General features: G+C 31.6%; 1 protein-coding gene and 1 long non-coding RNA gene across 2 annotated transcripts; both read left to right on the forward strand.

Annotated features, from left to right (window-relative positions):
* The first annotated feature begins 267 nt into the window (after window positions 1–267).
* LOC145306948 (uncharacterized) lies at window positions 268–10354 on the forward strand. Its single transcript, XM_080149287.1, has 11 exons — window positions 268–326; window positions 418–533; window positions 1270–1332; window positions 3468–3730; window positions 4267–4593; window positions 4909–5096; window positions 5381–5420; window positions 5686–5723; window positions 6148–6289; window positions 8021–8071; window positions 10312–10354. Exons 1-11 carry the CDS (start codon window positions 299–301, stop codon window positions 10352–10354), a joined length of 1299 nt encoding a protein of 432 aa, XP_080005413.1. The 5' UTR covers window positions 268–298.
* A 1612-nt stretch (window positions 10355–11966) lies between these two features.
* On the forward strand, window positions 11967–12878 carry LOC145307641 (uncharacterized). The gene is made up of 3 exons (XR_013875539.1): window positions 11967–12058; window positions 12635–12727; window positions 12852–12878. It is a non-coding gene; the product is annotated as an uncharacterized LOC145307641 (long non-coding RNA).
* The last annotated feature ends 193 nt before the right edge of the window (window positions 12879–13071 follow it).

Raw genomic sequence — 13071 nt, forward strand, 5'->3', positions numbered from 1 at the left:
AATCGGATCACGGGAAGTAGAATTGTCACTAATGGGTTAAATACCCTAAAAATTTTCAGAATCTTATATATAATATTTATTTTGATACTGACAATAGTCAATTTATACTTACATTATAAAATTATGTTTATAGATAAAACCCTCAATAAATAAAACCATAGAGTAATGCAGGAGCAAATAAGTTGATTAAACAAAAGTGACACAACAAAATAAGATTTCTTAATTATCTTGATTGTTAACTTGACATACAGCTGTAGCCAACTACACATACAGATATACAAAGTTTGGACAAGAACAGATGAATTCCATTGGATTTATTGCATCAGGTGCTAGATAAATTGGCGTATTTTTTTATGAAGTATATTTGTCCAAGTTAAAACTTTTTTTGACAATTTTTTGATTTGTATCTATTTTTAGTGATCATACTACTTCTCCCAAGTATATCACTCATTCTGGACCTTGTGTTGGAGAAAACATGGAATAGCAAGAAGCTTCTGATGGCATTTGCTTATCAGCCAGTGATGGTGTACAAGGTAAATATGTAAAAATGGATTGTATTTATATAGCAAGAACCCCAAAAAAGTATCTATTAGGGTGATAAAAAATTTAGGTTTTAAGTTAAAATCTTTTTGTAACATGGTGCTCATTTTAACTGGCTGCCAGAATTTGAACTTTTGGCTGAACTTTTATAACTAGAAAACATCCATACAAAATAATCATGAAAGTCCATTAACAGATTAAGTTTTTGTTTTGGCCCAGGGCAATCAAATTACATGTTGTAAAAATTGTTTACATTTCAGCCGTGCATATATCGTAACTTGATATAAACAACATAAAATATCCATCAAAAAATTATGAGAAACAAAAAAAATATTTTTCTCTGTCAATTTTTCAAATTAAAATTTTTATTTATGCTTGTGTGGAAATGTACAGAGAACACGGATATATGTTAATTTTGATGATACATTAGGAAATGAGGGCTCTAAACCTTAAAAATACTTCTTTGAGGGTCTTACTGCATAAAGGTACCAGGATGATTGTCTGTCTTTGTGTTCCTAATGACTCACAAACAGCTGAACCAATAAACTGTACTTACAAATTTTTTCAACAAATTTACTTATAATTTGTTTCAATTATATACATTTATATTCTGATTATTCAGTTCTTTCACTCTACAAGTATTAAAGTTTGTTTGTCCTCCCATTTCAGTGCTTCGCTTTTATGGATGTTGTCATCCTTGTTTCATTCTAATAATATTTAATTACTAAGGGATTATGTTGTTTCTTGAATCCACATGATGATGACCAGAAGAAAAGATATCAAGAGCGAAAAGTGAGATTTTGAAGCTTTTAGAATAATCTATGAAATTTCTTCCTGTGAACAAAATAATTCTAAATAGGAGATTAGCTCTTCCAAGTACTAGAATTATATCAGTTCTACATAAAATGAAAATATAATTTCTTGACTTTGGAGGATAAAATTGAAGAAAAAAATTCCTAAGAGGATAATGCCAACAAGTTAAATATACCTAGATACATTTTAATACATAAAAATGTTTAGATTTTTCTTGTTTTTTTTTCAGTTTTCCCTCCCAAAATACCACAAAATCAAGGCATAAATACTCAATATTTTGGTTGATGTTTTTTGTTGATTATTATAGTGAAAGGTGCTTAGTTAATATGATGAGATTTTTACATACACACTCCTTTAAAAAAAAAAAAAAACTCTGATTATAAGATTAAGGGCTATTAACCCTTAACGGTCGGGGGGGGGGGGCGTTGAACGCCCCCCCATCCGGTTTTTTCTATCTCATTTTCTGTGTGTGAAAGATAAAGAGCCCAAACTGCTTGACTTTTTAAGTATGGGTATGACACACAACTGAGAGTTGGAATTTTTTGAATATCTCCATCCTGGCGGGCACAGGATGCCAGCAAACCTGGCATGGTCATCCAGGTAAAGAGCAAAAATATTTTTTTGACTAAAACAAAGCATTTTATCATACCAAAATACTAAAAAATCCTCTAGTAGTACATCTTTATATAAAATACAGGTGTTCAAGTCACTTTCAGGTTCAAGGTATGATCCTGCAGGTCCTGATCCTCCAGGTCTCCAGAAATCTTTAAAAGGCTCCTGTGGCCTCAATTTTTGACTTAGAGACTTCAAATTTTAAACTTAAGCTTTTCTTACATGTCTACATAACGTATTAAAATTTCATGAAGATCCGTATGTAAAATTTACATAAAAAAAACATTTTCTGGGAAAAAATTTTTCTTCTAGCTTCAAAAATAAGAAAATTACAGCCGTTTGAAATTTTTAAATAAAAAAAGACCTAAAAACAAAGGTTGTTAAATAAAAGGGTGAAGGAAGCGAAAATTGACTTAGACTTATAAAAGGTCGGAAATTCATTATCAAACAGGGGACTTGCACAAAAAATTTAGCCCTCTAGCTCTAATAGGAACTGAGATAATTAGGGGGGGCGTTGAACGCCCCCCCCCCCCCCCCCCACCGATTAAGGTGCGGCAAGGGGCCCGACTGTAAAGGGTTAAAATGTGTTTTTATGGCGATGGTCCTTATAACCCTTTACAGTCTGGCCCCTTGCCGCACCTTAATCAGTTGGGGGGGGGGGGGCATTCAACGCCCCCCCTTATTATCTCAGTTCTTATTAGAGCTAGAGGGCTAATTTTTTTGTGCAAGTCCCCTGTTTGATAATGAAATTCCGACCTTTTATAAGTCTAAGTCAATTTTTGCTTCCTTCACCCTTTTATTTAACAACCTTTGTTTTTAGGTCTTTTTTTACTTAACAATTTCAAACGGCTGTAATTTTCTTATTTTTGAAGCTAGAAGAAATTTTTTTTCCAGAAAATGTTCATCTTTATGTAAATTTTACATGAGAAATATCAAAATATAAATTTCATCGGCCGCAGCTGTACTTGGCAGCTGCCAGCCGCCGCAGTCAGCGGGAAAACGGCGGCAGATCTTCATTAAATTTTATTACGTTATGTAGACATGTAAGAAAAGCTTAAGTTTAAAATTTGAAGTCTCTAAGTCAAAAAATGCGGCCACAGGAGCCTTTTAAAGATTTCTGGAGACCTGGAGGATCAGGACCTGCAGGATCATACCTGGAACCTGAAAGTGACTTAAGTATTTCATATAAGGATGTACTACTAGAGGATTTTTTAGTATTTTGCTATGATAAAATGCTTTGTTTTAGTCAAAAAAATATTTTTGCTCTTTACCTGGATGACCCTGCCAGGTTTGCTGGCATCCTGTGCCCGCCAGAATGGATATATTCAAAAAATTTCAACTCTTTGTTATGTGTCATACCCATACTTAAAAAGTCAAGCAGTTTGGGCTCTTTATCTTTCACACACAGAAAATGAGATAGAAAAAACCGGATGGGGGGGCGTTCGACGCCCCCCCCCCTCCCCCAACTATGATAATTTTTCATTTATTTTCATAAATTGTAGGTGTATGAAACTAGTACTGAGGCAACTTTACAGTTTTTCCTTCAGTCTGGAGTTCTACTGTACAAGTTCTTCTACACTGCACCATCACAATTTGAATTCATGAAAGACGATGATTACACAGTGGAGCTGGTGAGTATAACAACCTCCTTCATCAGCATCTTGTGGGGCCTTAGCAGTTTCAAGATAAATGTGACTCAGAGAGAGCCTAAGTTGTTGGACAAGCTTGTCTTGATGGTGAGAAGCTCTGTTGATATCATTGCAAGGTCAGATCTATTATTTTATTGTATTTAAATGTTTTTAAAGGTTTCAAAAAGTTTTTTCCCCTTGCTTATAATTACCTATATAAAAGTCCAATGGATATTTTATCACTATCATTTTTAATATTTATAAAAATTCTCAGCTTTCAAAGCATTTTGCTGTAAAATAAAATAAGTATTTGATTTCATTGATTATTTGTAATAAAGAAAAATATCTATAAACAAATTAAATGTAAGACAAAAACAATTATTGAAATAAATAAAATTATGTGGATAATTTGCAATCTTTTAATTATGGTTATATATACCATTTTATTATTTTGTAGAAATATGCTTTTACAAAAAATTGATCATATTGAAACAAATAAATACCACTTCTTCACATTTAGTGTTTAATAAAATTTTTCTTTTTCTTCAAGAATGCAAGTAGGTTTAATAATAATCTAAGTTTGAATTGAAAATGAATCTGGTTCAACAAAGAGTACTTCTGGAAATTATTATGGGAGAAATTACAATAGCATTATATCTTGTTCTTTATTTAGATTGGCTATGTTGATTAGCATCATAGTATTCAGTCTCAGTTGGAAGTATGGGGTTCTTATATCAACATCCTGTATATGCTTGTTTGTGTTCACCATTCCTTCACTGGCTCTGTGGTACAATAAACACTCTAGACACCAAACTTCTCTTTCTGACCGTTCAACTGTTTTCATGCCTGTTCCTACATTCAAGTTGGCTGAAGATCCTAACAACATCGTCCTGTCCAGAATGTACAACAAATTTGTTGTTTTCATTCTGATTGTAGTAGTTGTGGTCCTGCAAATCCTGAATTGGCAAGAAGTTTTTCCTTTTGTTGAACCTGATTTGTGGTAAGCTTCTAAAATTTTATTATAAATGGCCTTACATGTATATATATGTTGACATACATCATGACTCATAGATGATATCAAAATGTGTATCCTGACCTCATACAGTTAAAATTTATTATTTAACTATTAGATTACTTTACTTTTAATTTTAAATTAAGGATAGAAATATATATCTTGCAAAAGGGCTTACTTTTCTAGTATATAAATGTATAGAAGATTACCTAAATTTACCTGGACATTTAGTTGATTAAATACATTTGATTTATTTTACCTTTTCTAATATCCTAAATTTAGAATTAGATTTTTTGTTGATAGGTGGAACTGTGCAGAGAGAGCCAGAAAGTTACTGTCTTTTCAGAAGATTGTATTGGTGACAATTGCCACATGTCTTGGGATATCAAGTGTTGAATTTATTCAATACTTGATGTTCAAGACATGTTGGATCAATTTCTTGTTTCTTGAAAGAAATGAAAATACTCTGGAACCACTAGAAAGAACTACAGGTTAGTTCGAAAACTAATCTGCTTTTTCAGCAAAGAACCTACAATGTCAAGAAAAAATGCCTTATCTTGCATAGCTACCAAATAGCCATTCTTACCTAACCTTACTTATGTCAATAATACTTTTTTCTGAAAAAAATATTCTTCTAGCTTCAAAAGTCTTAAGGGTGTGAGTCTTGCTAAATTCTTATGCTAAAATTTCTTGTTTTGTAACTCTAGATCTTTGAATATTGTTGCTATCTATTTCTCTTAGGAATCAAATCATTTCACATTTTTTTCCTATTTAGAAGAAAATATTGTCACCTCTAGAATGGAAAATCTGAAAAGGTATATATTTGTTTTAACACCCTCCAAAACTTCATATCATTTCAACCTTTCCAAGTAATACTTTTTTTGGCAACTACATCAAGTGCAAGCAAAACCCCCTAACCATTCCAGTTTGGGAAGTTAGAGCAAATTTAAGATTACTACCAGTTTGATATTTTGAGATATGTTAATTGTAAATTTTATGCCTCTCATTCTAATTGCGTAAAAAATAGTGTGCGACTTGTGTTAAAATTTTATGAATAATCTTCAGAGTTATCTTGCTTAGATTTCTTGAAAAAAGAAGAATTGTTGACATAGCCGCAGGTAGGATAAATGGCTGTTGGTTGGCACAACAAGAAATGCAAGATTTAAAAAAAAAATTGTTTTGGTGGGGGAGGGGAATTTATTAAGGTGAGGTTAAAATTCTTACAGTAACAATATAATCAAAGCAAAACACTCTTTAAGCTGAAAATTTAAAAATATATAAAAGTATTGTGATAAATAAATATTTGAATATAAGAAATAATTTTTTTTTCACTAAAAAATGATGGAGAATTCAATTCTTATTGTTACTTCCTAATGTCGATTAAAATTAAATTAAAATTTATGCTTATTTTAACTCATCTTTAAACTATTTTGAAACAGTAGAAGTATAAAGTTACAACGAATATCTATTCATTTTTGTTATATTTTTGACAAAATAACTTAGTGCTAGCCCTTTCAGTATGAAGCTTATTTCCATGTTTAGGTCTTCTTCTTTTTGGTTTCATCATTTCAGCTATTTCGCTGGCAATTGTTCAAACTCACAGGGAAACAGGATTTGTTGAAGTCCAAGAAAACATGAATAAAACAGAAATTGCCCACCTCACAGAAAAAATTGAAAAATCAGGGTAATCATTTTCTGTAATATTCACACATTTGAAAAATTGTCATCAAAAAGTTTTATTACTGAGCTGCCAAAATATTTGCTGTATAATTTCTAGATCAAATATAATCTATGATTCCAATTTGTACATTTCATTTATAATGTACACATTTAATGTCATAATTATGGCTAACCCAAAAATGGGGTATATGTATATCTTTTTCTGAACTACAAAAAAAAAACTTCAGATTGCAATTGACTAAAAATAAAAAGATTTTTCTATTTTATAAGGAAGATTTGTTTTTAATTTTTAATATTTTTGGTTGCAATAGAATTTTATTCACTTTATCAAAATTTTCCAAAAACTATTTTGCATACTTGTTTTATCTTTAACGTATTAACCAACATCCAGAAAACTAGAAGGTAGAAGATGTCATTTAGAGTGATATGAGTAAAATTTCTTATTTAAAAAATCATTAATTTTTACCTAATATTATACCTATTTCTTAAAAATTAGTAAATTGAACAGAACCAACTTTAAAATGGTAAAAAAATATGGAGAATTATTATTATTTTTGATTTTATGGTATTTGAATAACACTCGAGTATTATTAACCCATTAGTGACGAGCACCACTTTTATGGGCCGATCGAGCTGTAAGTTTCAGGGAAGCTTTATAATGGTCAAAACGGAATTTGTATTTTTTTGTTTTGCTCTAGTGGCGTGCACAGGAAAGTTGCAAAAAAACACGGTTCGGCTTGGCCATAAATACCAACCAGGCATTAACACCCGTTTTTGGTGCTTTCCCCCAGTTTTAAAACCCGGTTGACCTGTATAAACCCGGTTATTTTGACCAAAAATCGAAAAATGTAATTTTTGAACGCCAAAAGTGAGATGAACACTTTTTAGAACTTTGATACGATCCGTAATTGAAAACTACACAACCTCATGTAATCTAAAGAGCTACAAGTATAATACGAAGCAATTTATTTCAAATTTCGTGTTTAGCCGGCGATTTCGGGTAAAAAAACCCTGTTTTGTTGTTGTTGTCAAAAAAGATCTATTAGTGAAACCGGGTAATAAAAATTTCAGACTCAAAATGGAAATGCCGAACCGGGCCTATATAGGGCGTAAAAAAACGATAAAAAAATCATATAAAAATAATAATTTAAATAAAACAAATTCATAAATAGATGTACTTGTCAATAAACTTTAGATTTAACGAAAAAAATCAGCAACTTTACTATAAAAACAAAAAAGTTAGATGGGGTATTTTGAATTGTCATTATTTTCAAACTTTGTTGATCTATACCGGCAAACGGAGGTAAGCAAAACTGCCTGCTCCAGGGGGAAATGAAAGCCAGGGTAGTAGAGGGGGGATTCATACTGAGAATGATGCAATTATGAAGCTGGAAACCGTTTTTTTTACATTTTCTGGCACCGGGTTTTAAAACCCGGTTCGGCACTAATGGGTTAAGTATATTCAAAGTTTTACTTTAATCAGAAAGATATTTTAAAACTAGTTTCTTTAAGTATTATTAATTTATTATTATATTGACCCCAACCAAAAGCAAAAATCCCACATTTTTTTTATAGACAATAACATTATAAATTAAATAATTTTCTTTGAACATATCCAACTTTTTAAATAGGGTAGAGTCAGTGTAGCTGTAGCTGTAATATATATATATATATAATATTGGATATACAGAACAGACAACATATATTTTACTTCACTATAAAATTTATTATTTAGAAATGACAGTGTATGTAATCTTTTGGAAAACAAACCAGAGTCACTAGGAAAGTATTCTTATTTACAGCTACAGCTAAAAAATAAAATAACATCTGAATGTTTAATTTGGAAATCATTCCCTGATATAAATTAAAATATAAATTTACCACACAAAATGTTTGCATCCTTTAGGGTGGTATTGAAAATAATTAAATGGATTGTTTGCCATATCCTTTAGAGTTTCTTGTAATTTATATTATATTTATGGTGAAAACTACAAGGTGTTTTAAAAAAACCCTGCATTTTCCGGTTTTGGGAAACAACCAGTAGGAGTATGAAAAAAATGATTATACAGGGTGCGCCACATATAACCAGACTTTTTCTAAATTGCAAACAAATGAACATAAAATCGTCAATTTTAAAGATTTTATTAAATTTTAAAAACTGGGAAGCAAAATAGGTATATGACTATTAGATCATTGAATAAAATCACCGCCAGCATCAATCACCGCCTCTACCCGCCTCCTCAACTGCTGGCATGCCCAGGTCAAAATGTACCTGTCCAAGCTGACAAAGTTCTCCTTGATAGTGGCAATGAGGGAGGTCTTTGTGGCATGGGCACATGTATCAATGCATGCTTCAAAGTAGCCCCAGGCCCAAAAGTCCATTGAATGAAGATCGGCTGCCGGGAGGCCCCATTTCCTTAGAAACGTGAGTAACCACAGGATCAAAATTCATCCAACTTTCAAGCTACCCTTTGACACGGAGGCCTTTAATTGGACCACAGTTGGGCTAAAACGATGTTTTATACCTTTTTAGAAATGGCATGAAGATTCAGCCTGGGTTTTCAGTCCATAGTCTATAGTCCAAAATGAGTTTTTAAGTTTCATATGGATCTCTAACGTCAAGAAACAAGAAATTTTCATGATTTTACATGATTTTTGACGTTTTTGACATCTCTAAATCTGTCACGCTTTACTTTGCCGGAGTACTAAAGCCAAGCCACAGATTTAAGATCATCATTTTAACCATACATTTACCTTTCACTACAGCCGCATTTTTAGAGATATCTAAAAAAAACTCAGGTAAATGGTATGTACATTTTTACAGAGAATATGGAGCTATAATTATTTTTTTCATGCTCCTTCTGGTTCATTTCAAAATCTGGAAAACGCAGTTTATTGAAACACCTTGTAGATTTGAGGAAAAACACCTTGTATCGATTTAAAATTTATGTGTGCAAACAGGGGAATTCCAAGATTTATATATTTGACTAGCTGCTCTGTATGATATCTTAAAATATAAATCTATCTTGACTTTGTAAACTAACATTAGCCAAATATAAAGCTTGAAAATGTAAAATTTCATTACAAAAAAGCTTTTCCATTTTACGTCTACAAAAATACTCATATTATTAGTTGTATCTACTCTCCATGAAATTATCAACAGTGCCAGCACCAATTATGAGAAACCAGATAACAAATTTGATTGGGCAGAGAAAATTATTTCAAGATGCAGACCAAAACACAAAATGTGGACAAAAACAGGGCAAGTTTATATTTTTTTTTAGCAAAGCTACTCAATCTATCATTTTGAAAATTAACATCCAATTTAAACATTATTTAGTCCATTTATTTGTCAGTAAAGCTATGACAGTCATTTTACAGGGAAAATATGATTTACACAGCTAATTATATATAATAAAATATTGCAAGCAGTTATTGCACAGAAAATAAATTTTAAATTAGAAAACTGCCAATAAAAAACTTTGAATCATTATAAAATTATTTAGGAATGATGTGAAAATTTTGACAGCTTTTCATACAACAATTGATGTATGCAGATCAATTAGAGATTGTAATCGTATACATCCTATTGTTCGAGGTAATAGTTGATTTAAATTTGCTACATTGTGGATTTGTTACCTACATGCTTCCCTCATAGTTCATGGAAAGTCCAACTCCTATAAATATAGAATCGATCTTAAAGCCCAGTTCTACCTTTTTTTCCACATGTCAACCTAAACATGTACAATAACAAGTACATTTATAAAATTGGTTGACCTCAAGCTTCTAAAGATCACCAAAGTCTTTTGTGAAATATGTATTTGAGATTTTATCTAAAAATTTATCTAAAATTTCTCAAATTCGCCCCATAGTGATGTAATTAATTGTTCTTGTATACAAGAAAATAGCTTAAAATCACTACAGGACCAGTAAGTATATTCCCTGTAGAGTAGAACCTAATCAGCTCAGTGGTTACCAAGATACCAAGCTTCTGATTAACAGCTATTGTTCTATTATGTATTATAGAATATTAGATGCGCTTTTAGATTCTATGCAGGAAATGGCTTAAAACACTCCCATGAATTAACTCTAAAACCATCACAACTGTGATTGGTTTTTGAGCAGATATAGCCTTTTGATTAACGGAATTCTAACAGAAGTAAGAGCGGTGTATTTCTTGCAGCCTCACTTTAAGTAACATTCAGTAGACAATAAACCCTCAACTAATTATTCATGTCATTCAGTTGACAAATCAGCGGTATGTACCATTTTCATGTATCTTTATAACCCCTTTTACTCATCCAGGATAAAATTAGGTTACCAGTGCATCACAATGTAGAAAACTTTCTTTAATTAATCAATAGAAAAATCGCCCTTAGAACTTTGTCATCCCTTCCCCTATAGTATTATCTGCCACCTAGATTCAAGTTAACAGATTAGGGTCCTTAGATTGTTTATTACATAAATATCACAGTAGAGTTTCAATACATGAAATGATATTTTCTTGGAAAAAATATTTTTAGAACCAGCCATAATAATTTTATTAGACATAAATAATTTTGTCTGCTAGAAATTGTGTTTATTATTTTTATAGATTTTTGTCTGCTAGGATCATAACAATTTCAGTATTAAATGCAAAAGTAGCCTAAGTCTCCAAAATCTTGCTAAATCTTTCATGATCACTTTCAACTGGCCCCTTTTATTTGATCCATTGTAGCCTCCCTTACTACCTGGAAAAATGCACTAATAAATATAGGTTGGTTGGCCAACCAAATGATGCAGATTACAACATTTAAGCATGCTTAACCCTTACAGATCGGGCCCCAATTTCCCCCTCTATCTCGGCTTTTGTTACAGATAGAGACGTAAAATTTTTTTTCTGGTGGTTCATGTGTATTTTTAGAGAAAATTTCTTTTTCTTGTCATAACAGTCAGGTCGCTCCTTAGCCGCTTTTTAGCCGCCAGCCGCTAAATTTTAGAACAGCTGTAGAGCGGCCAATTTTGTAGCTAGGATGACCAAATTTTAGGACGAAGTTTAATTTTTCATAACAAAAAAATTACTTTTTCTGATCATCGCCGAAAAACGGCAAACAACAGAAACCGCTATTTTCGGCGGTTACGGCAGTAAAACGTCGGTTGGCGGTGCCAATTAATATTTTATCTGTTTATTATTGCTCAAGGATTTACCAAAAAAAATTATAGGTCTCTAGCTGTAATAGAAGCCACGATATTCATGCTATATGTCTGTAGGAAAAGCCGGACAAAAATCGGTTATAAAGTCGGTCAGGGTGCGGTCAAACGGTCATAACACCACTTTTCTCATTAGATCATTAATATCTCAGTATTCACCAAAAAAAATTTTAGGTTTCTACCTTATTCACAAAAGTCATAATGTATAAATTAAGATTTATTTAGAATTTTTTTTAAATTTTGGTGCTACCCAACTGACTTTGACCGGACACCACGACCAACAGAGACCAGATATCCTAATAAAATCAACTCTTGCCAACGTATAATTACTAAACTTAAAAAGTCATGAAGTCACAACTCTCTATCTTAACTACAAAAAAAATGACATTGAAAAAACTAGAGGGGGGGGTCAATATAACCCCCCTACCCCCTCCCCTATCTGTAAGGGTTAAAATGTAAAAACTATAAAATTTTCTATAATATATTTCAGAGGATTGTAGAAAGTATCTTTCCCAATGTATCAACTTATTTGATACTGTGGTAATGGTTTACAAAGAAGATATAAACATACAAGATGAAGAAGGTGAAATTTATTAATACAATAATATTTATTTCTCGTATCGTATTATAAACGGCTTTCCGCGGATATAGAATGTACAATTATAAGATTAAAACTAGTTTTTTTAGCCCCAAGGTGCCGGAGGCACCGGCTAAAAAACTGGTTTTAATCTTATGATTGTACATTTCTATATTAGTAGAAAACTGGATATAATATGATGCTAGACATAGTTTTTTTGTATTCATGAGAACCGGTTCCTGTCCACCGGATTCGAATGAATACGAGAATAGTTATTTCTCGTATCGTATTATAAACGGCTTTCTGTGGATTTAGAATGTACAATTATAAGATTAAAACTAGTTTTTTAGCCCCAAGGTGCCGAAGGCGCCGGCTAAAAAAACTAGTTTTAATCTTATGATTGTACATTTCTATATTCGTAGAAAACTGGATATAATACGATTCTAGACATAGTTTTTTCGTATTGATGAGAACCGGTTTCTATCCACTGGATTCGAATGAATACGAGAAATGATTTTATATACATTTTAAATTTGGTAAAAATCACAAGATTCATTATTAAAATAAAATGTTTATAATCAGGAAGAACACCTCTTGAGAAGGCTGGTGGTGATTCTCATTTTATGTTGAAAATTAAACAGAATGGTGGTGATTTTGGACAAAGTCAATGTGGAGGTATATGACTATTTTTATAAAAAAAATATTTTATTTGAAATTATTTTAAAGCACACACATATAAGAAAAAGCAATCTTAATAGATTTTGAAGCAAAATTAAATAATTAATTATTTATTTCTTAGCATCTGAAGTAAACTACAAGACAGGAGGTAAACATTCAATAATAAAACTTTGATAAATAAACCTTTTTCTTGATAAATTTGATAAATTTTTCTTAATAAATATGGACGGAAAATAAAAATATACCAGCACACCCCACCCGAAGGCGTGTTAGGTTAGAAACCCCCCCCCCCCCGTAAAGTATTGTTGTATTGTTGTAAAGTATTGTTGTAAAATGATCTT

This window comes from Acartia tonsa, chromosome 15 (genome assembly GCF_053477335.1).
Source record: "Acartia tonsa isolate MP-2025a chromosome 15, ASM5347733v1, whole genome shotgun sequence".
NCBI lineage: Eukaryota > Metazoa > Arthropoda > Copepoda > Calanoida > Acartiidae > Acartia > Acartia tonsa.